This window comes from Blennius ocellaris (assembly GCF_963422515.1).
Source record: "Blennius ocellaris genome assembly, chromosome: 12".
Classification (NCBI taxonomy): domain Eukaryota; kingdom Metazoa; phylum Chordata; class Actinopteri; order Blenniiformes; family Blenniidae; genus Blennius; species Blennius ocellaris.
Window position 1 is genome coordinate 16,259,598 of NC_137661.1, and position 23,482 is coordinate 16,283,079.

Sequence of the window (23,482 nt, forward strand, 5' to 3'; positions counted from 1 at the left end):
ACACAATATTAGAATACTTCCTAACTTATTCTTCAACTGAAAAGCCACTACTATCAAGATCAAAGTTATTTTTCCATGTACAATCAATACTTTAATAGATATAGTTGAGTAAATTACAAACAACCAATTGTATATATTTCCTAAACTAGAGTAGAGCTATTCTAAGATCCTGAACAAATCCAACATGTGACAGAATGTGTGTGATTTCAAAATAGTTTTTAAGTTGTGTCCATGTATTTAAGAAAGGTATTCCAAAACACCGTTTAAAATCTTCACCAGACGAGACGCGAGGTAATGTGTGATGGAGGAGCACATACTGTGTGGACACTGGGACAGTGGAACTTGCTTGATCCGTGTCCCATTGCGACAAGCAAAGACCTCCATCTGACACTGGTTCTGGTACAGTTGTCCATCTGACCCACAAACAGGCTCCCCGTCGTAACCACAGTCCCTGTAGCACGTGCAACGCTCAAACTGCTCCTCCTCCAGGCAGCCAAACACATTGTTGCACTGGTTTGCCTGTACAAAACCTGCGGAAACATCGTCTCTTCAGGAGCCTGATGAAACAGAAGCGCTTGAAAACCCAATCGGATCGTAGCATTTCGATATCTCACCTGTCCACTGGCTGGTTGAACTCTCCACCTCGTTGCATGTCGGTCCGTCACACAGCTCCCGTGCAAGGGGACTGCTCTCGCTAACGTTGTAGAACCGGGTGGCCTCAAAAGCTGCGTCACATGAAGGGACCCACGTTGACACACACGCATAAACGCACACACATTGAGAAAACTCGCTGTAATTATGTCATAGACTTTGAAAAAAAAAAAAATCGAATTTCATTATAAAAGGAAGACACTTGAAGGAATTACGGAGAGTTAATTGGTTTTCCTTGTCGGTAACATTTAAAAAAAAAAGTCTTTACAATATTCATCAGATGCACACCTGGTTCATAGTAGTCATAGATCTTGACTGGAACAGGCGCCGTCTTGCCCACAATGTACTCCCTGACAGCTTGGAAGGCCACACACGTCATACACTGGCTGGGAATCTAAGAAATGGCGACAAACAGCAAAATAGCTAAAAGAATGCAGATGCATAGTTAAACGCAGCTATAACATTTTAACATAGTCCTGTATGAACTGTGGTGAAAATGCTTTTTATCCTCTATGGTCCCTTCAGTGTAACTGCAAACTCTCAAGCTGTCAACTTGATTTAACTCACCTCATCAAAGTAGAACAACACTTTTCTCCCGTTCACCTCATATCTCTTCAGGCCGACTCTCTTGTCCATCAGGAGCTGGTAAGGATGACATCATGTACCATAAGTCAACAGCCAAATCTCAGCATGTACAAATCAGGGAAAACCAGTACGAGTGCTAATATTGCTGCCAAAACACCCCCGACGGATGAAGCTCTGGGCTTCACTAGACCACAAGGCCTCCATCCAACCATGAGCCTCAATCAGCCTTGGCCCTGCATGACCCTGTCACCAGTTCACTGTTTCCCGTTCCTCTGACTAATCTTGATAAATGTTGAACACTGATGATTAGGAACACTCCACAAGAGTTGCCGTTTTGGAGATGCTCTGACCCGGTTATCATAATTAGCCTTCACAATGCGGCCCTTGTCAAACTCACTCAAATCCTCTGTTGCTCACGTTTCCTGTGTTTGAAAGATCAGCTGTGAGGCTGAACTAGTCACTTGCTGCCGAGTATATTTCCCCCAGTAACAGGTGCCATGATATAATTATTAGTGGTTTTCGCTTTGTGTCAGTGGTCATATTGTTACGGCTGGTTAGTATAAACCACAAATGTGACACTGTGTCACATGACTACCAGACACTAACGTCTGCCTGCACTGCATAATGCAGCTCAGAAATACAATAAATAGTATAAGTGATTAACCTTCCTCACATATTTTATAAAAAAAAAAAAGAGGTCAAACATGAGCCTGGGGACTTGAAACAGATCAAACTTTGGGATTTTAACTTTTATTCTTTTGGTGTGAGCTATTTTTTTAAAATATATTTAGACTCACTTTATAGCGCTTATTTGTCGCAACCATATCACAAATTATGAAATAGACTCCCAAAAGAGTCCATCATTTTGCCAACGACTGAGTAATAAACAGAACCGAAGCGGAGCAAATATAGCAGCGAACTGACCGGATATAATTTACAGTCGGAAGCTACACATTTGAACACTGCAGTTATAAACAGGTACACATAGGAGGCATTAAGAGGAAAAATAACAGCAATCAGCACCACAGAGGAGTGGACAGCTCCACCTTATGTTTACTACAGTTTAATATTCAAAAACAATTAAACAATATGTTTTCAAAAATATATAGGAAACCATGGCATGTTTTAACAAGTTCTCAGTGAACACATCCAAGAGTCCTCATAAGCCATATTAACATGATGTCACACATTCCTGAACCTCGATATATTGGACTTCTCACTGGTGCAGTCCCATTTTCTGCTTGCAAAGACAACCACAGAAACATATTTAAAACATTTGCATTGTTCAGTACCCCGAACACACATCTGCCAGAGTTCACATGGTCTGTGTTTCAGTATTCTCTGTGGGCAACAACTAAAATGCAAACCATATGCAGTCCACCATGAAATGATGTCCAAGGTAGAAAGTTTACAATTCACCAATCATTGACTGAGTCAAAGCTCATCGTAAGTGGAATCAACAAGGGATCATAACTGTTGCTCTCGACCAGCATGAACAATGTTTCATACTGAGTGATTTCCTGCTTTTTTTTTTTTTTTTTTGGTAGAATGTGCTGCAGACCTCTATAACTGTCTAATAAATGAGTGTATGAATGAGCAACAAGGACAAAGTTTACCAAGAAAAAGAGTGTGTGCATACAGAGAACACACTTAATTATCCCCACTGGGGGATTTCTCATTCTGTCAAAGGTGGCAGCCTTTGGACCGCAGGGGTTTATGAGGCGCTCAGCCTGAGCTGGCGCCACAGAGACATGCGCATGCACAACTGGCCTCCGTTTACGAAAGCATTGTTTTTCTATATAGTAACTACATTTTGCCAACGAACTCCCATAGCTCAAACGTTAAACTGGGTTGTTAAACGAGGCCTATTATGAGGTCACTCCTGTGGTGGCTCCAAGTCGGTCCCTGCACTAATCATTCATGACTACAGCATCCGTGAAGGCAACAAGACGTGACTGTGGAAGCCAAGCTCGCTAATCTAAATTGAGGAATGCAACTGCCAGTCAGGCAGGCTGCAGTAAAACGCCAAGGGAGACCAGCGGGGGTATAAACTGAGCTTGTTAGCCACTGGAACTCAGGTCAGCTTCCACTAATATACTCACAGCAGCACATGTATGTGAGTGGGTGTATGTGTGACATCTCTCCAGGTAGCCAGAGGGGTTGCTCTTTTAGACGTGGATGCCTGCTGGCGAAGACTCTATTACTGCGGAGTAATGAGTAACAAGCCTGATGGGTGGCTGGGAATCTGACCTGAATATGCCGTTTCAACCTACCTTGAATTTTTTTTTTTTTTTTTTTTGTCAGCTTAATCCAGTTTCTTATATTTTCTTTTTTACAAGGCTATATCTGTCTTTACTTTTCTATGTCTCTTGGGTCTAAACAATACCTTTTTGGTACTTAATAGAGCACACTATATGTGTTATCGCTTGTAGGTCCAGAGAAGCCTGAGGTCATCGAACTCTTAAACCGTGTAATTCATGGATTCGTTGGTCTCTCTCTTGATCATATCTAGATAAACACATTAAAAACCATTAACAGAGGAAAACTGGTAAGTATTTACCTGCCTCCATTTATTTTAGCCTTACAACGCTTTCAGTCCACATTAGAGTCTGCATCCAAATGTAGGTATTGATTTGAATAGGTTCAGGAATACTTGTCAGGTCCTGAGTGAGCACTGTTTTCTCTCAAGTGTAATCATTTAGTATAAACTTATGTGTGAGTACCTGCTCGACGAGCCCAGTCAGTCACGACAACCAGCGAAACCAATGAAATGCCTCAGAGTCTGTTCAATACTTGGAACAGGTATAGTGCAGATAATGTGTGTCGTGCAATCACATACCCTCTCTAGACTTTCAACATCTGCTCGGAAACCAGATATCATGGGAACTTCAATAACGGCCATGTTTGATGACCCTGAATGGAGCCACCTAGAAAAAAAAAAAAGTTGAGATAAGCATGAATTGAGAACTTTCCATGAGACAGTTATTCGAAGAAGCTTGAGATGAACATTTACCTGGCACAAACTTCTAAAGAGATGTGAAAGTCCATTTTATCCTGATGGGCTGCAGGATCATCGTCGTCAATTGGTGACCGTCGCTTTCTGATGAGCTCAGAGCGGTTGTCGGCTCGACTGCGGGAGCGCGAGTTTGGCTGGCGGGATGATGATGATGATGACGATGAAGAAGAGGGCTGTAGGTGTCGATCCTGAAAAGGCTCCTTCAGAACCACTTTGAGCTGGAAGGCTGGTTTGGATACTGGGTCAGGTACATTGTAAGAAACATCAATCTACAGATAAGCAGAAAAAAAAAAAGAAAAAAGACTGCCATCAAAATATTATTTTCAACGGTCAAAGAGAGCAGCTCTTATCAGAAAACTTGTCACATAAATTTAATTGGACGTTGGAGGACTGATGTACTCAGAGTCCAAATAAAGAGTACCAATACAAACGGTGTGCACTTCTAGTTTGCATACATTATTGACATTACATTGAAAAAGCAGTACTAAAATGAAGGCTTCGTGTCTCTGTGTGTGTGCATTGCATCTTAAATGACTCAGTTGTGTAAAATAATGTGAGACGTGATAAGAAAATGGAGTTGGACAAGTTGGTAGAGAAAGTTAACAAACATATTGGACTTTTACATGGAAAATAAAAAAAACTGTATTAAAAATCTAATACAGGAATTTATCTGTGAAAAAAACAACAATAAAACAACAACAAAAACACAGAAACAATATATGATGAATGAAGTATTTGACCACAATGAAGTATTCACAAATAAAGCTGGCGATAGCCCAGCAGAGGAAGTGCCTCTCGAAAAAATAAAGCCATAATTGATTTGCACATTCCTCCTAAGCATGTTCAACACACAATCATATATGACAACAGCTTTTAGGCATTGCAGATCACATTGCGAATGATAGATTAAGCCATTAGTGTGCACTATTCCCAGAATTTTGCTCTGATAGACACACCCGACATTTCACTGTAATTAACACAAACACACTAAATTGATAGCACGTGCTATATTACACATCTGCTGGACGCAATCCCCTGTGCACCGAGATCATCCTCCACATGTTTTGGTGCACAATATGACATTTGTTTGCAATTTTGTTTATAATAAACACAAAGATTTCAGGCCCCTTTGTGTTTCTAGAGACCTAAGTATGTACCCCAAAGTCTGACTTGAATTTTTAATGTTCTACCTCCAGAATGGATTCAATATCACGAGTAAACCTTTTATTTCCAATCTTCAGAGCTCTCTGAAGTTGTTTGTTTGGATGATCCTGTCGATATAATTTGCTTGTGAGTCATCAAATACCTAAAAAGTACTGAGATTCACAACATCTTCAGCTGTACTGTGTGTAGAGCGCTGGGTCCCCTGTTGTCAATGTATGATTAGGTCCTGTAGGTGTAGGTAGAGTACCATAGGGTGTTCAAAAACAGACATTCGAAGTTAGTTGGCCATTTTCAATTGGTTTTTAGGAGTTTCTGTGTTTGGGTTGTCATGGACCGGTCGGCCAGTCAGCGGGGATTGGTAAGCTGAATTAAAGCAGTATATATGACTCAAGGTACCGAGTAGATCTTGATGTAGTATTCCTTTATATTTTACATCTTCATTTAAAAATGAATAATAGAAAGCACATAAAATGTGTTTAAGATGGAAAAGAACATTTTTGTAAAAGTGCATTAACGGCATGCTTTAAATTCTAATTAAAATATTTGGTGTACATTTGAAGCTGTTCATTGTCAGCAGTGTTTTTCACGAAGTAGCAAAAGTAGCTTTCTTTGACCCGATGAAAAAAAAAAAGATTTAATTGTTGCATCCATTCAGAACTCCACTCTTGTATTTCATTAGAGCCCAGGTGCTACGAGGCCTCAGGGGCTGTCAAAGGGGTGTGTTGATGCACAGAGAGGTGCGGATAGTAGAATAGCAGAGAGAAAAAGAGGTGTGAAGAAAAAAAAATGCTGTCTTTGAGACACGTAGCCGAGGAAGTCGGAAGAGAACTTGGGAACTGCACAGCCGGCCACAACATCCTCTGCTGCGGCTGACTCTGCCCCACTCTTGTCAAGCCATATTTCACATAGAAGTCACCCCCCCCCCAAAAAAAAAATTAATTAAAAAAAATAAATAAAAGGGCTGCAAACGTCTTTGATCACACATGCTTTTTCATTTATAACTTGTTTGGTCTCAAAACAGATAAATGTTGAAATGTGAATGATACGAGGACTGAAATAACTGTTGTTTATGTTAAAGGGTTTTGTTTGTGACAAGGTAGAGAGAGACAATGGGACTAAACACACTTCAAAGCAAAGGGCTAATTTCTACCAGATTACAACAAACTTCATGCTGGAATTTTCAGCATCACGGGACTGCAGGAACTAACTCCTTCCTGCCGGCTCATTCTTGCTGGGAGTCACTGAAGTAATCCCTGCACTAAAGCTCCATTATGGGCAAGTTTCAAGACTGGAAATGTGTGTTTCTAAAGGCGTATGGCAACAGCACTACATTACCTGCATGAGGCAGCAGCCCTCTCCTTTAGCACTGACGAAAAGGCCTGTGGGGATACTTGGGATCTGAAAGAAGTGCGAGACAGAAGAAAGGGGAGAAACAAAGAGAGCCAGAGGGGGGCAGGGAGAGGTGAATGAGTCATTTATCAAGAGAATGAATGCTGTAGGCTGCTGCACGGCCACTAGTGGTTCCCTTGGCTACTCACCAGGAGGCCTCAATTGCCTCTAATTAAGCTAACACCACTAATCATGGTGCAGAAACATGCAAAGAGAAACTATTGCACTCTCACCTGAACCACTCCAACAATGCTGAGCTGACACCGCATTGCCCCAGTCAAAGGTCATTTATGCCGACGCTTTCAAGCTTTCAAGCATGTAACTTGTGGGTAAACAGACCGGTAAAACACAGTTGGTTTTTTTTCTTTTTATATATATCAACCTGCCAACACAGGGCACTGGGATAATTCGGTGCACGGACAACTCGTCCATGACAATCTTTTTTTCAGCATTATTGGTTTGAAGGATTGGATTTCAAAGTATATTTAACACATATGGAAGGATTATTAACTGTATCTGATGCAAAAACACAAGATATATTAATATATTTGATACAATAATAAAATTTAAACACGACTTCATCAATGACGGCTTGGACTGATGCGTCCAGATGCTCCTTAACGTGTGGGAAGCTGCTTTCTGACACGTTAACGAGCTGCGGGGCTCCGACACTGAGCGACGTTACATGTTTTTTCAGCACTATTGCATATTTTTGATGGCTTATTAAAGGTTTTTTGTCATGTTTTCTTCCTCTGAACTGCCGTAAGCTCTATTTTGACAGCTATTCAAACGCAGTGTGCATAACAACAATATCATTACGCTTGTAAACATAGTGCCAACTTTAAACACTTGTTTAAAAAAATAACAAACTGCGGGATTACGAATGGAGAACTTTTGACATCTAGCTCAGGACTAACGTATCTTTGTAACCGTGTAAAGACATTGGAGATGGAACGTTGCAGGACAGCACACGGCAGTACTGAAGTGTGGTTGGGGGAGCATCATGTTTACAAAGAAGACCATTCTTCGCGAAAATAAAAAGCCATAGGATACCATACTAAATATATATGGACATATACTAGATATATGAAACATATATAACATATCAATTAGAAATCATATGTAAAAGTACACTGTGCAAGATTTTCTCGTCTGTGGACGAGTTGTCCGGGGGTTGCAGTTTTGTGGACGAGTTTTCCAAGAATCGGATAATTCAGCCGAGTTAAGCTTGGTTTGGCCATGTCACTACATTTTTGATTCCGAAACAGCTGAACACAGAGACACAGATACTGTAGTTTAATGTCAGAGTGGCTAGTTTCTCATCAGTCAGAGTCGCCACGAGAAAATATTTTCCATTGCATTATTCATTAGCGTGCTGAGCTTTCTCTTAAGTTTCCCTGATGCGGTACTTTTGACGATAAGCGGTCTTGGCTATTCATTTTGAATAAGTGCTGTCCACTTAAACCCAGGTCCCACAAGCAGCAGCATGGGAAATAATGAGGAGCCCTGAAATAAGTAAATAATAAAACATCAAACCATTTCTCGTTTTCAGTTCACCTTGGCACTCTGAAGAAGCTTTTTGTTGTCCCTGTTGAGTTCAAAGGTCTCCTGGAAGTCGAGGTTGGTGGAGGCCAGCGAGATGGTGAGGTTTACCCCGCCCACATATGACAGGATGGCGTACTCGGACAGAGCGTGCAGAGCCACACACGTGTCCTGCCACAGACGTTTAAGATTTATGAAAAGTCAACATGTGAGTTGTATTATTATGGCATCAATAATTAAAACCGTTACACCTATTTTTACCATCTGTCCACACACAGTCACATCAGAATGGAAGTAAGGGGGCGGAGTTAGGTGATGTAGCAGAGTAAATAAGGAAGAAAGCACCGGGTGTGTGCTGCAGATGTCAGAATTGGTTTGAGAAAATGCAAGATTCACACGACTTCTCTGTCTGTCTCACTCTTTCTGACTTTCACTATACATACACACATGCATAGATAGCGAGATAGATAATGGGGGTTACCTGTGTCGAGGAGAAGCCCCCCAACGCATTCCTCTGCTGTGAGAGCCATTTGACCACAGGCAGGGCAGAAGCTACATCCCCCAGCAAAGTGTAGGTCAAAAGACCATAGGCTGTCATCTCCACCTCAGCAGACACAACTAGAAACAAACAAAAACTGTTGTCAATGAGCTGTATTCGGATTCTGAGCTTTATGTCAAAGAAACGGCGAGAGGAATTAATGAGTCCATCTGTGTGGTTTATAAAAACCCTTCAAACCGGACATTGCTACCTCCCATCAGGAGAATAGGCAATAATAAATGTTACTGTTGTTAAATGTACCTGATTGTGAGAGGCCATCACTGAAACCCATGAAGGTGTCTTCATCACTCATTGTGCTGCCAGTCAGGCTCCAGTGTGTGAGTCCATCTACAAAGTCACCAGGGTGAAGTAAACACAGGTGGGTAAACGATCTGGCTTTTATCATACCTAAACTATTCTGATCAGGAACATTTTTCCTTTCCCTCCTCAACTGCAACAGATCTGCCAAAAAAGTTGTAGTCAAAAGGAACAGAAGGAAATGGCCAAAGGAAACCAGGAGCGAGATAAGAAACAGAAAGGAACAGGGAAGAATGAATTCAATTGATGTTGAGAGCTACAGCAGCTACTGTCAAACTGTTTGTTCCTGTGTTTCAGTGTTCGTTCAAAGCGCGAGTACTCCTAAATTAGGGAGTTGTAAATGTAAACATGCATTGCTACAGCGTTTTCAGGTGTTGAATTATTTGTACTTTCTTTCACCACGGCTTTTCGCTAAAGTGCATTATCTTTTTGTTTTTGCTTTTTTGAAAATTTCATTTACTCCATATTAGTCACGTGTTCCTAAAAACATAACTGACTGAATTAAAACTCATGAACATGGAGATCTGGCTTGCAGAGATTTGCAGAAGTACCTTGAGTGATGGCCATGTGGTTGAGGCGGCGCAAAGCCAGGGGGGCGTAAGGGCTCCGGAGCAGAGCCAAGGCGTATGCAGACAGGGCGGTAGTGTAAGGATCATCGGCAGAGTACGTGTTGCTCTCCAGAAAATCCTTAGCTTTGGCCACCGCCACCTTCTCCTCCTGGACGAGACGACAACCCCAAAGATAATGTCAAAATGTTAACATTTAATAGTGTGCATTGTGAAGTGGAGATATATCATTCTATTTTCAGCGTATTTGAGAAATGTGGTGAAGACCAATTGGTGCTGCACAGTGATAATGGTTCATTTGTGGATGTGGGGGGGGGGGGGGATTTCTGTACATTTTGCATGTTCAACCTGTGCATGGATGCAGATGTTACTTCGGTTTCACACCACAGGTAAAAATTAATGTCTTCAGTTCCTGAAGGTGTCACTGCCTTTGTGGTTGCCTGTCTCCATGTGCGTGCCATGTGATGAACAGGAAACCTGTACAGGGTTTACAATGCCTTTCGCTTTTTGTTAGCTCAGATTCAGACACCCTGCGGTAAAACTGGTACAAAAGATGGATATTCTGCAGTCAGCCATGCACCGTCAGTGCATGTACTAACAACACCAAAACAAAGTCAACAGGCTGTTCCAGTACATTGGAATCTACTGTGATTGATTGTCTCTTCTGAAGGAAACATAGTTTGTCTTTTTTTTTCTCTGACTAGATCACAAGATACAGTTTACATGCACAAACATTGTGTCAGTGTAAAGCTGGATGGAGGCTGCCCCGTGCATGTACACAACTGTCTCCGCTCTGCAGATGCAGTTACGACATAAACATTCATTTTGGCCATTAAAGGTCTTTCATCTCATGCATACGTGACCTTCTCTATCATCCCCGAGATGACAGGCTTCCAAAACCACTCATTGTAATTGCAGCAGTCATCTTTTAATTAAGTGAAATTGGAAGGAGTTGGGGGTACGGCTTTGAAGTGAAGGATACCTTTTCAGTTTTTATCAGTAGTAAAATGACACATTCTCTGAAGAAAAACATTCGGGAGAGCTTGCGATGTCAACAGGGGTGAGGGCCAGATGAATGGAGAAGATCCAAGGGGAGGAAATGTTAAACGAAAGAGTCAACTATGTATACAATTGACACTGAACAGTCTAGAGGTTCATCATAGCAAACTTATCATCTGTGTTTTATAATAAATAGATGTTCAACTATTTAAGGTTATTTTTTAAAGAAATAGAAAAAGGGGAAAAGTAGTGTGACAAAAGAGAAGGCAGAGGTGCAGACAGAAGGTTTCAACTGTCTCTACACCTCGGAACGGATCCTTTGAAGTGCTCCAAACATGATAAGACATTACATTAACAGCACCGGGGCATAACAAATTTGAGTAGGCTGACTGCCAGCACATCCATCTTCGCAGCTATTAGGAATGCGGTGATATGTTCACACATGATCCAGGCTAGTAGGATGTACTAAAAAGTGGTAAGTTGCTTAAGTGGGACAGTTAAAGCAGGAGGGGCTGCACTCCATGATTCTAAACCTTGGTCCCTGAAACTCAGTTCAATCATGAATCGAATTCACACAACGGCACAAGCATACTTACCAAACCAGACAAAGTATATTTTAGCCAGAATCTTTATGAGAAAAATAAAATCAGTACTGACAGATTAAACTATTTTGGTGAAATCTAATGGTTGTCTATCACACAAATTAATCTGTATTTAAGTTAAGATGTTGTTGGATTGCTTACCTCTGTGGTTATCCCTGTTTCCAGCAGAGCTGCTACTACGTAAGCCGTGAGTGAAATCTTCCCGTGGATCCCTCCCTGTGAACGAGGGAGAACATTAGATTTCACTTTATTAAAAAAAAACAAAACTCCTAATGTACCCCTCGGTGATCACGTCTTCCCAGCATGAATATTGTTCCATAAATCTTCCACATACTCTTTACATTTCATGCAGTCATGTGCTTCAAAATAATTATATCAAAAAAATAAAGAACAATAAAGGCCATTTATAGAATTTCCATCAATCCAGCTTGATTCAGTTAAGTCCTCAGTCCTCTCCGCATTGTTCATGTTCCCCGTCTCTGTGTTTGCTCTGGTTCTATGGTCTTTTCCAACAGTAATCAAAACAAAAATAACGCATTTGAGCTTTACTTAGTGACTCCAAAGTGTCGACATTGAGTGTGAGAGTGTGTGGGATTATCTGACTCCAGGAAAATGTATTTGGTAGAGAATATGAGAGGCTGGATGAATGTGTTCCCACGTTGTAGGCGCAGAAAACTGTCCCACTTTAAAGTCGCCCATCCCTCCAGACCGAGGCCTACCTGCAGGTCTTTGTTGAGAATGCGCCCCATGGCAGGGAAGGAACCGTCATCTCGCTGATGTTTGATGAGCCAAGACTTGGCTGCGCGAAGCTCCTCAGGGTCAATGAAGATGAAACCCCGAGATTGAGCAAATGACTTGAGAACAAATGCTGTTAACCTAGATAGAGGAAGGACAGATGGAGGTGAAGAGGGCAAGACAGAAAAAAAACACAAGTGGTGGTGGTGGTGGTGTGTGTGTGTGTGTGTGTGGGGGGGGGGGGGGGGGGGGTATATCAAAGATCTTTTGCAACATGTGCTGGCAAAACCCTGAAAATGCTTATCACACTTCACAAGACTTTGAAAGGCAATCACCATTTCAGAGGAATGAGAAGTTTTTCAACAAGTCACACTCTTTCGGTCTGTCAGCAGAGGGGGGAGGGAGGGCTGATAGAGAAGAGCATAGATGGAGGGATGTTTTTGTCCAAGAGGGCTGGTATGTATAGATGATCTGATGAAATGGAAAAAAAGAAAGGAAGTGAGGAGGGGAGCAGATGGGAGCGGCAGGGTTTGATCAGTGCTACAGGATGTGGCAGCTGTGCTCTTGAGAATGTGAAATCGCACACGGGCCAATCAAGTATGTTTCTCGTTGCGAGTTGAAGATTCCCCAAAAGCATTCCACAACTTATACAAACACAGATCCCAGGGATGGAGGTTATGAATCCGGCTGTCCTGGGAGAGCGACTGAAAGTTTATGGGCCACGGTTTTTTAGTGGGCTACGCCGAAGAGAAACCGAAGGAGTGACGGAGAGAGGCCAAGGTCATCCCCGGGGGACGCGGCTGAGCTAAAAAACATACACTCATCCATAAACAACAGACCTCCCGGTAGTTGTTGAAAGTTGTAGTCGTTGGCTAACAACTGCTCATTGACAGCGCAATGTTTCATTACGCCAGGCCTGACCACGCGTGACTTGGAAGATGAGGCAAGTTGTTTACCACGAACAAGAGGAAAACGAAGGGGTAAACAAACAGGCCTCACCGTCGTTTATCAATACAGCTCGCCATTTGAGGTCACAATCCAAGAAAAAGAGCTCCGGGAGGGTGTGTGTGTGTGTGTGTGTGTGTGTGTGTGTGTGTGTGTGTGTGTGTGTGTGTGTGTGTGTGTGTGTGTGTGTGTTGAGGGGGCTGGTTGAAAAAACAACCTTGGTGCCATAAACCAGAACACAAACTTGTCCCTGGCAGGAACCTCCATGTAGATCAAAAACTTGGGATGAAGCCACGGGCCTGCTGGAATTTATAATGTTGAGTAATATTGTGTCAATGGCGTGCCTCAGGGAAAGGTATTGGAAAGTGTAAATATGATTTAGTTTAGGGAAGGAAGGAAGCACTAGAAAAGCTCACTTCCACCACTTAGCCCTTAACAGAGGTCACCCTCACATGAGTCTCACCCCCTCCCTTTGGTGTTTTTCCTGTTTTCTCTTACTTTCAACTGCCGCCTCCGAGCTAATCTTATCCTGCTCCACACTTCAAAGGGAAGATGAGAATTTCTTTTTTTTTCCTTTTTAAAGATAATAGACTAATGTGCTCCATGATGGACAGACTGATACATTTACGGAAACACTATGTGCTTGGCATTAAGAAAGTCAAACCAGTCGTAGCTAATGGTTTTAATTGATGATCTGTGGAACAATCAGCACGCACGCTCGCACGCAGTTATTTTTTCAAACATCAAACTTAATGAAAAAAGTAAAAGCAGCACTATTTTTCTATTATTACATCTCTTGGCTGCCTTTGTCTAGTAATTTACAATGTTTCAGACTATTATTAGTGTGAATACAATTTTAACATGGCAGTTTACAAAACTTGTAAGACGTCAACTTTCAAAGTCAAACTGATTTTTCCAGCTTTTGTGGTCCATTACAGCCTCATTAACCAGGACTTTTTGTATAACTATTCATGTTTAGTTTTCTTTTTATTATTTTTTTTAACTTTTAAATTTTTTTTTTACTTCTTTACATCAATTTCAGGTCAAAAGAAATAAAGAAACCATGGCTGGTTTGCACGTTTGGCACAGGAGTGGAAATAGATATTAGATTAATACAGCAGCAGATATCAGGGAATTCAATCTGTGGTATTCAGCCCCCTAAACCGTCTGAATGCTGTCAAATCAGTCATTGAGCAGACACACATGCCATGCCAGCCTCAACATGCAGCAGACCCAAAAATGAAGACCGTCTGAGAAAATGAAAAAAGGCACTTCCCCATTCTTAAAAGATCATTATATTAGAAAGGCAACCTTTCACAAGTATGTTGAAACCCATTTTCAGCTTTAACTGTGTTCTTGAATGTTCACCCTCTGACTGTTAACATTCGCTGAAGAAGTTGTCTGAAGGGTCCCTATTAATCCTGAACCAACTCGGTTCACATGACAACATAAAATATGTCAGACTTTACTGACTAGCTCTATTCATAGTACCTGCCAGGCTTTTCAGGCCTCAAAGAAAATGAGCTTTCTTTTATAATAAGCTATTTACTGCTATCCATATGTTCTTAGTTGGTTTTTCTCAGATATTTAATTGCTGCGTCTTCTCGATGTCATTAGCTTATCTAAATCTTTAAGCCTGACTTTCAGTCATGAAACAGCTGAACGTGTTACAACAACACTACGACTACCTGCACACTATTAACAGAGAGAAAGAAAAAAATTATTTAAACAAATAAATAGTTAACAGTTTATTTTCAGCAAAAATGCATTCTTTCCTTTACCAAGTAACAAAAGAAGCAAAATATAGTTAATCTCAACATAAAAATGAGTCAGATTTGAACGCATACATTATAATTTATTGTTAGTGTCTGAGGGCTTCTTAGCGGCATTAGGTGAGTGAACTTCAGCTCACTCCATGTCATGACATCATAGATGACTTAACACCACACACCAAATCATTCCTGCCAACTCCATGTTCAGACTTTTAATTAGAAGCTGTCACTTCCACTCAGATACACTTTCACTTACTGAGATACATTAAAACCGTGTTGTTTATTGATTTTCTGCAGCCAGTAAAAGTACGGCTCTGCACATGAACTCTGGAAATTAAAAAAAAAAAAAGAAAGAAAGAAAAAAAGCTGCATTTGCTTTGGATGCAAATGTGTTGTTGATGGATTCATTAAGTGTCTAATGTAGGTTTATTGAAGGTTCACCATCTGCGTTGTGCCCACAACCCTCGCTTTCTGCCCTGAGTGCCAAAGGAAACTCAAACCACTGCTTGTTACATCCTCATATCCTCTCACAGTCATCAGGGCAAAAGTTCGGGCTTTTCCGTCGCAGTCTAATGTTACCAATTACAACCAGGTAGTGAGTCACGAAGAAGCATGCACTACATCTACTTTCTGGGCTATGTTGAAGAAAAATAAAAAAAAAGGGGGGTAATGAGTCTCTTGGCAACGGGGCTCCAGAAAACCTATAACACTGACCCTCAATAGTGGTATTAAAAGTTGGCTTGAGGGGCCAAAGCTGCATGGGTCCACTCAGAAAGCGGCACAAATATGAAACCTGACTGGCTGCAAGTAAATCTTGACAACTTTACCTACCTCAGGGATCCAATTATTCCATTTGTTTATGTTTCGCTGTCTTTAGTGTAACCTGCTGTTTCACAGCGTTAGCTCTAATGAAGATCATAATACCCACTTCAGGTCATAAAGCAGTCTGAAGTTTTCACATTGTGCCTCAAAATAAACACAGTGGAGCACCCCCCCCCCCATTGGGAGAAATAACTTCAGTATCAACACTGTATGCCTGTTTGTCTTCCCCCAGGGTGTGCAATCAAGAAATAAAAACTAAGGGAGACTTACCAGTGATTAAGGCGTAGCAAAAGACTAATGAGCACAATGTAGTGACATTTTCATTTTAGAATGTGATTGCTTTGGCCAACAACATGTCAGTTAAAGATGAAAAATACAGCTACAGAAAACCTTTGATAGTATAAGTTGGTTAAACTTTAAAACTTACCACATACTGCCGGATGAGTCCCTTTCTCCAAATGCACTGTAAGATCCATCCTGCCGTTTGTAGGTCAACTGTCTTTGATACCCTGCACAAACGTAGGTGAAAGAGGTATTCAGAGCGTATTTAAACTACGAGGGGTCAGACATGATCAGAATAACATTTTCAGATTGGGTCTGAAACCTCAGATGTGAGCAAACTGTCAGGAAGTAAGGACACACAGTCTTATGTTAGGTTGTTTTATTAATTATCATTAATATTATGATTCATCATAGGGAACCAGACCAAGCAAGCCGACACTGGGCTCTAAAGGTTATGTTTGGTGCAAACACCAAAGGGAAAAAAAAAAAGACAATATTTATTCCCTGCACATATTATACTATCTTGACCTGTCATTTGTTGTAAAATGCAACAGCAGAAAAAATCTCGCCAACAATTAGACAACATTACTTCCTCTCAGTAGAAAGCCACTTTATGCACTTTCAGGCAGAAGGGATTTGATTTGTTGACTCATACGCAGCTTAAATGGTTTCCTCATTTCATCATCTTAAACACCTTCAAGCTAACTGAAAGTACATTCAACCGTCCAAGGAAAAGAAAAAGGAGCATTGCAAAAGATGCAACTTGTGGTTTTGGGTTCAGTTTGTTCACCTTGAAGCAGGTAGTCAGTGGCTTCATTCTCGACCTCGGGGCTGAGTTGCCTGGTCTTCTGCAGGTACTTCAGGACAAAGACGTTGGGGGCAAAGTGAATCATGTTCTGCTCACCACATCCAAAGGGCAGCCTGAGCAGCTTGTCCAGGTTATTTAGTGTTGGCCCCATGACATCCCCTTAAAACAGGTGAACGCGCAAGTTATTCAAGATGCTCAGCTCACTGACGTCGAGCTTAGCTCAAAGAACAGCCTTGCGTAGGACAGTTCTCTTGAAAGTACATGATAAAATAACTTAAATCACAAGTCCCGTGCATATGCATCCAACCAAGTAAAAATCTACCAATCATAAATGCAGTGGCCCTTTCAGATCCAGGCACCATGTTGTGTGGCACCCCCAGTGTGAAGGCCTCGTTGTGGTTGTCATCAGAGTCTTCTTTCCTCCAGATTTTAAACTCCCCAACTGAGCCCCAGCCTGTTGAAAATCCAATGTGTCGCACCTGGAGGATGGAGAAATAAATATGACGCGAAACACTACAAAATACAATTCGTACGCAGAGTCCAGCAAGCACAAGTTGCTCAAACCTGTCCTTGGAACTGGCCAGCCCACTGGAGGATCACCGATTCATTGGACGGATGTAAACCGTGGCCCACCTGAAGAGAGACATGAAAACAAGTCGATTGTAAATGACTCTTGGAAAGAATAAATATGTAATTAACTGTCCATTAAGTTATCCTTTGTTGGATCATTTCTTGATTTGTCTGTCGTACACCCCATGTGCTCCACAACAGGCAATTGTCAGACAGAACAGAACATTAATAAGCAATAGGAAAGTAGCACTGCTCTCTAGCAGCTGGCCCTCCTGCCAACAGTTGGTGATGCCAGTGTGATTCATGCACCTCCCGCACACAATCACGAAAACAAATATTTGAAAAGTCCCATGTAGAGCACACTTCCTCTCTGGTCTAAGAGTTTAATTTTCCAATCATATTAAACCAAAGACCATGCAAGGCCGGGCCCCCGGAGCCAGCCTAAAATACCACAGTCCCCCTAAGAAAATAAATGAAATGCTTTGGGTTGTTATACGCGGGCTTTTAATTACTGCCTTTGGTAAATGATGCGAGTCTAATGCTGAGGCTGGGGCTGGGGAACGGTGTGCCAGCCACTGACTGCCATGCAAGCACCGGGCCATGGATCACAGAGCGTCCTCACTGACATCAGCCTATTAAGCGTGACCTTATAGGAAGACACACCAGTAAAAGTGGCGCCAGTTCTCCTAACACACAAACCTCATGGCCCGCTGGGTGCTTTTCCCGCACGTCTTTTGTAGGCACACACACTGAAGAACAAACACTTTACTCCCGTCGGTTCAGAGTCGTTCAGCCTCAAGCGAAAACACGTGACTTCTTCATCTTCTCACCTGTATTATATTGCCCTTCCAGCTGATCCAGAAGCTGCGGAATTCATCCCACGACAGGATGCCTGGTGTCGAGGCGCTGACCAGTGGATCGCCCATCTTGCCCACTGAAATCCAGGAGCGAGTGTTCTGCCTGCCCCCGAGCACGATCTCTAGCATCTCTGCGCTGTCGTGGGGACTGGCAGAGAGGGCGAAATGGGCATCGTTGTGGGTCTTCACTGCCACCTGGAACTGGTTCATCCTGGCCGGCTTTTTCACATACTGATATTCATATTTATTAGGAGTGGAAATGTGGATCCTCTCTGGGAATTTAAATACACAATACACTCAGGAATTACTTCAGTTTAAGGCATGGATACAGTCAACAAATGTAATTGTGATTGGGGTGGAGGAACAATAGTCAAGTAGTTCTTTTTTGAAAGCCCTTCAGAGTGTGGCAATGACAAATACATTTGCACTGACCATTGGGGCAGAAGAAGACGCTGTAGGTGTATTCTCTCGGCAGGCCTTCTGGCTGAAAACCAGATAAGAGGGAGATAAAAAAAAAAAAAAAGTCTTATCTCAAATATAAGGCAACAATAAAATATGTCTTTATTGAGAGTTGTGATCATCACCTCCACAAGGACAGTCCTACGGACAAAGTCATGTCCAATCGGGATTCTTCTTTCTTCGGCATCATTCCCCACTTTAGTTGATGGGAAGCCATCTGAACAGCAGCTTGGTTCACTGTATGCAATAGCACGGGCTGTCGAGAAAGCATACAACACCGTCAGATTTGCTTTATCAGTTCAGCTGACTTTTGAAACGATCAGGGGAAAAGCATCTAAATGTCATATGTGTTAATATGTATAATGCTCATGCACTTCAGAAGTCAAAAGTCATCATCAAAAAGAAGTATTTTAGTATAACTGGACTATATTGTGATCACCTTTATAGATCTAGAAATCAAAACCTAACCTGTTTCAGTGACGTTTAATAAGTTTTATCTTTGAAATGATGAACTTGGCAAATTGTCAAGTTATTGAAGAACCGCGTCAAAATTGATAATGAAGTCAAAAATCACCAATAGGGCCACATTACTAATGTCATTTGTGGACATCAACAGACATTACACAGAAGAAATATGTTCCTAAAAGGACTCCCCGTTCTCTTGCTGGGGAGCCCATTGGAAATGTGGCCCTGTGCCAGTGTCGGCTCTTTGTGTGTGTGTAGTGAGAAGGAAACACAAGGGGCCAGAGGACTAGGAGTGGGGCCATGGGGGGCCCATTGACCGTCAGTGACCTGCAAGCTCATCAACATGCCACTGAGTGTCACAGTGCAGCTCTGATTACTCCCCCACTGTTGGTCTGCTTTGTTTTCACATGCGCTCTGGAGGGGACTATTTGTAACCTGGCCGCGTGACCAGATCACACACAGTCCAACATCTTCGCCAACAAAGCTCTCCCAAGTCAAGGGCTTGCCTTTTTGGAAGGCATCACACTAAAGGGACTGAAGTCACGGTGAAAAGACCGCAAGAGGTTTTTTAACTGCTTAAGAATCCAAATAATATTTTTTTCCACGCATAATCCAATCTTTATTGTTTACATCAACATGAAAGTTCTGTACTTCTTCCTTCTTTATAAACATGTGGCAAGAGCTGAAGAACTTAGCTTATCAATTTAACCTTAATTAGTTTTATCATCCTGCACATTCTGTTTGTCATGTTTTACACTAACCTGGTTGTGTGACTTATTTCTTACCGACTATTATTGAACATCTATGGTTTAGCCTGGACAACAAATCAAATTTTGATCCATGACTCCAATGTCGTAGTCGCAGCAGTAAGTATTTATTTTTTTATATCAGAATCAAAAAATGGTTTTAATATAAGTGGAATGTGATACAGTAGGTCCAGTTAAAGAACATTATACATAAAAAAAAAAAAAAAATGTCAGAAAGTCCTTGGTGTGTATGTACCTGTGATGTTGACAGATCCAAGTTCAGTAAAAGACAACACAATGGATGTCGGAGTAGCTTCTCCAGGAGAAACACACTTCTTTCTGGTAAGATGGTGCTTTCCAGGATGGCCAACAAACTTGATGCCCTTTGGCACTGACACTTTTACATGCACCTGGGTGAGGAGAGGAGAGGAGAGGAGAGGAGAGGAGAGGGAAATAGACAAATCAGAGGCAGTTGATCTCCTGACAGCTCACAATGACATCATATCTGCCCGGCACGCCCCTCCCTCATATAGCGTGTTTTCTCAAAGCCTTAAAAGCAAAGGAGAATTTTTTAAATCACATTGTGAATTTTCCATGCTGACTGACTCATGCTTCTCAAGCTCCCTGAAGGATTAAGTTCCACTCATAGTCCAATTTTCGCAGGGCTCTGTAATGCAGGGGGATCTTTTAACTGCCCTTTATCCGCATGCCACTAGTCATAAATAACTGAGCAGAAAATATAAGAATCACATGTTTCAGGGGTGGACATCAAAGGAAGGGCTATTCTGGTTTGCATATTCACCTAACATGACATCAGGGCAGAACACGCACAGGCCATTTAACAGACTCATCTGCAAACATCATGATGTCATCGCTACAGAGTGCAGGATGGACCCATTTAAGGCCATGGCAAGACTTAGAGGCTCTTCAAAGAACATACAGAAAAACTACTTGTCGACTAATTTCACATCATCAACTCACAAACCTATGCTTATATTTGACCCTGGTCTTTACCTGACTTTAGTGATTCTATAAGTGAACGCTTAAAAAAAAATCCTTAGGCGTGTTTTGGTTAGTTTGACTCAATAAATTCTGAGAGTATCTTTTTTTGAGCTCATAATTCAAAGTCTAGCAGCCTGGGAACTACCTGGCTCTTAGATTGAGACCCACTGTGGTCATGACATTATCTTGGTTATGTCCTTGAACGGGACAATTCATGTCTCTGGGTTCTCAAGGAAGCAAGTCATCTCGTCACCAGTAGTATGTAGTCTCCAGACTTAAAACTCCAAAATCAAAGTTAGATTGTCCTAATTCAAAACTAAAGCCACAGAATGTTAAAGTAGAACCAATTATTTCCCTCTTTTAATCTTATTTATCTTTTGTTCACATGACAGCGATTCTCCAGTCGTTTGCCATCAATAAACTATGCTCCAGACAGCCAGTTTTACAGATGTTACATTAAAGACGTCATCTACACCTGCATAATTCCTGCTGAGAAAATGTTCTGTCATGTACAAATTTGATTATATAACTGCATTTTTGCGACACATGCCATGTTTTATGAGAAGTTTTTGATGGACTTCTGGGTGGTGTGAGAGTAGAGAAGCATACAAGAATTCACGCTACGTAAACTATCTTGCATCAAAACCAAAGTGGGAGTACCAGGATTACCCTGGCTACACGGGGAGGCAGAATAGTGTGAGGTTAGCACTGTTGCCTTGCATCGATTCAAATCTAGACTGGGGTGGAATTTGCATGCTTTTCCTCTGAGTGCATGGGTATTAATAAACGGTGAGCTTTCCAAAGTATACCCTGCTTTTTGACAGAAATGCCCATTTCATATGACACTAAATTTGAACGATCGAGGAATGAAAGATAGATAAAAGCATGGAATGATCAATGTGGTGTACTCCATTCATATTTGGAGGATTAAATTGGACAAAACTGGGTCTTTGAACTGCATCTCATAAACTACTACTACTCTTTAAATGTTCAGAAATGTATTTGTCTGCATGTGAAAGCGACTACCTTTTTATTGCCCAGCTGCCCTCTTGCTCGTCGTCTTACCTCAGCACATGTAGACAGGTAGTTGTAGACAGTTAAGGGCACTTTGGTCTGCTCCCCTCTGATGAGGCTATAGGGCAGCGTGAAGTCCACAAAGAAGGGCTTGAAAGAACGTATTTCAGCTCTCTTTGCTAAACCCAGTCCTCTCTCTTCAGACAGCCCAACAGCTTCTGCCACCCATGTGGTGATTGAATCTGGCACCTCCAGCTGGAGCTCAGCTTCCCCGGTTTCAGAGCTGTCAAAGACATGTTGAGACACAACTTGAGAGGAAAACCATATTGGACCGTGAAATAAAAAGGCCTGACCAGAACTCCATTCAACACAAGGAATAGAAAGGCAGCGAGTCCAAGTTCGGCTTGATAAAACACTGTGGATTACTTTAATGTCAGCAACACCTGTGTCAACACAAACACCTGCACCATCGTAACTACAGCAAACACTCTGAAATGGATATATGGGAGACAGTCAGGTGTTGACCCAATCTGTTTTTCTCAATGAAATAAGCTGAGGTCATTATTGGCAGCACATATTCAATGTTGGTCTTGGCGAACAGTCACAGGATATAATAAACTTGAAAGCCTGCATGTACGCCCCTCTTTTTGATCAAAGTTGCCCAAAATTCAGTTTAATAGACTTTTAAAGAAAATCAGAGCTTCAGACCTCTCAGGAAATAAGGGGGAGCTGAAGTCACTTCCAAAGAAATCAACATATGGACATCTATGGGCACAATTATTTACACTGGCTGAAAATGAATGGTGGGAGCTCTTAAGAAAGTAAGGCTATGGCTCCGAGACTAAAAGAGGCACCTTTACCCCCGAAGGGAGAAATGATGGATACTGAACATGACGGAACATAAACCCTCTCACATGCAGCGTAACCTCACACGTCTTGTGTCCCAAACATCTGTACTTTTTCTCTTTCCGCTGCTCTTTCCTTGCATTTATCTCATTATAGTATCCATCCTAAATAAAATTTTCTTCTATGCATTACTAAGACATTCATTTGCTTGACTTCTCTCTTGCTCTCATCTTCATTCGTTCAATATTTGCTTTTTTTCAGCTCTCTATTTCTCTTTTCTCTTAAGTGCTAGATTGTGTTTAAATCACATGAAAGGAGAACGTGTATCGGATCGAGCTGAAGATAATCCGAGTACGTTCTCAAAGACATAAATGTGCAGCTGTGTGGGGACTTGGCGCAATCAGGGTGAGGATTCCTGGTCCTCGAGGGCGGCAGCACTGCATGTTTTCAATGTTCCCCTGCTCCAACACACCTGCAGGTAATGAGTGTATCATGATGAAGCGCTGCAGAAAGTCTGATAATGAGACAATCATTACTATCAGGTGTGTTGAAGTGAGGGCACATTGAAACAGTGCAGGAATGTGGCCCTCTAGGACCAGGATTACCCAACCCACCCATACCTCTTATCTTAACATTAACTACCATTAGTAATGGAGTGGCTAACAATAACCATGATTTTAACCCAGACACAACTGTAACCATGAACCTAAAACCACATCTCTTACCTTAAAATAAACTCACATTTTTATTAGGCCATAGCATTTTAGTAAAAGTAGACTGTGGGCCTAA

At 41.7% G+C, this 23,482-nt stretch overlaps 1 protein-coding gene across 2 annotated transcripts in view; it reads right to left on the reverse strand.

The window, feature by feature from the left end:
* cpamd8 (C3 and PZP like alpha-2-macroglobulin domain containing 8) overlaps positions 1-23,482 on the reverse strand; it is a 40,283-nt gene that overhangs the window by 4,459 nt on the left and 12,342 nt on the right. For both annotated transcript variants that reach the window (XM_080506077.1, XM_080506076.1), the window contains exons 20-41: positions 21,899-22,130; positions 20,088-20,241; positions 18,746-18,876; positions 18,594-18,645; positions 18,135-18,433; positions 17,299-17,367; positions 17,057-17,213; positions 16,717-16,893; positions 16,072-16,153; positions 12,090-12,246; positions 11,512-11,586; positions 9,755-9,920; positions 9,147-9,233; positions 8,829-8,965; positions 8,363-8,518; positions 6,752-6,814; positions 4,250-4,521; positions 4,076-4,163; positions 1,219-1,293; positions 940-1,045; positions 615-725; positions 318-530 (exon numbers count right to left, since the gene is read on the reverse strand). In XM_080506077.1, coding sequence (XP_080362203.1) covers positions 318-530; positions 615-725; positions 940-1,045; positions 1,219-1,293; positions 4,076-4,163; positions 4,250-4,521; positions 6,752-6,814; positions 8,363-8,518; positions 8,829-8,965; positions 9,147-9,233; positions 9,755-9,920; positions 11,512-11,586; positions 12,090-12,246; positions 16,072-16,153; positions 16,717-16,893; positions 17,057-17,213; positions 17,299-17,367; positions 18,135-18,433; positions 18,594-18,645; positions 18,746-18,876; positions 20,088-20,241; positions 21,899-22,130 — 3,059 coding nt within the window. The remainder of the gene's footprint in view (positions 1-317; positions 531-614; positions 726-939; positions 1,046-1,218; positions 1,294-4,075; positions 4,164-4,249; positions 4,522-6,751; positions 6,815-8,362; positions 8,519-8,828; positions 8,966-9,146; positions 9,234-9,754; positions 9,921-11,511; positions 11,587-12,089; positions 12,247-16,071; positions 16,154-16,716; positions 16,894-17,056; positions 17,214-17,298; positions 17,368-18,134; positions 18,434-18,593; positions 18,646-18,745; positions 18,877-20,087; positions 20,242-21,898; positions 22,131-23,482) is intronic.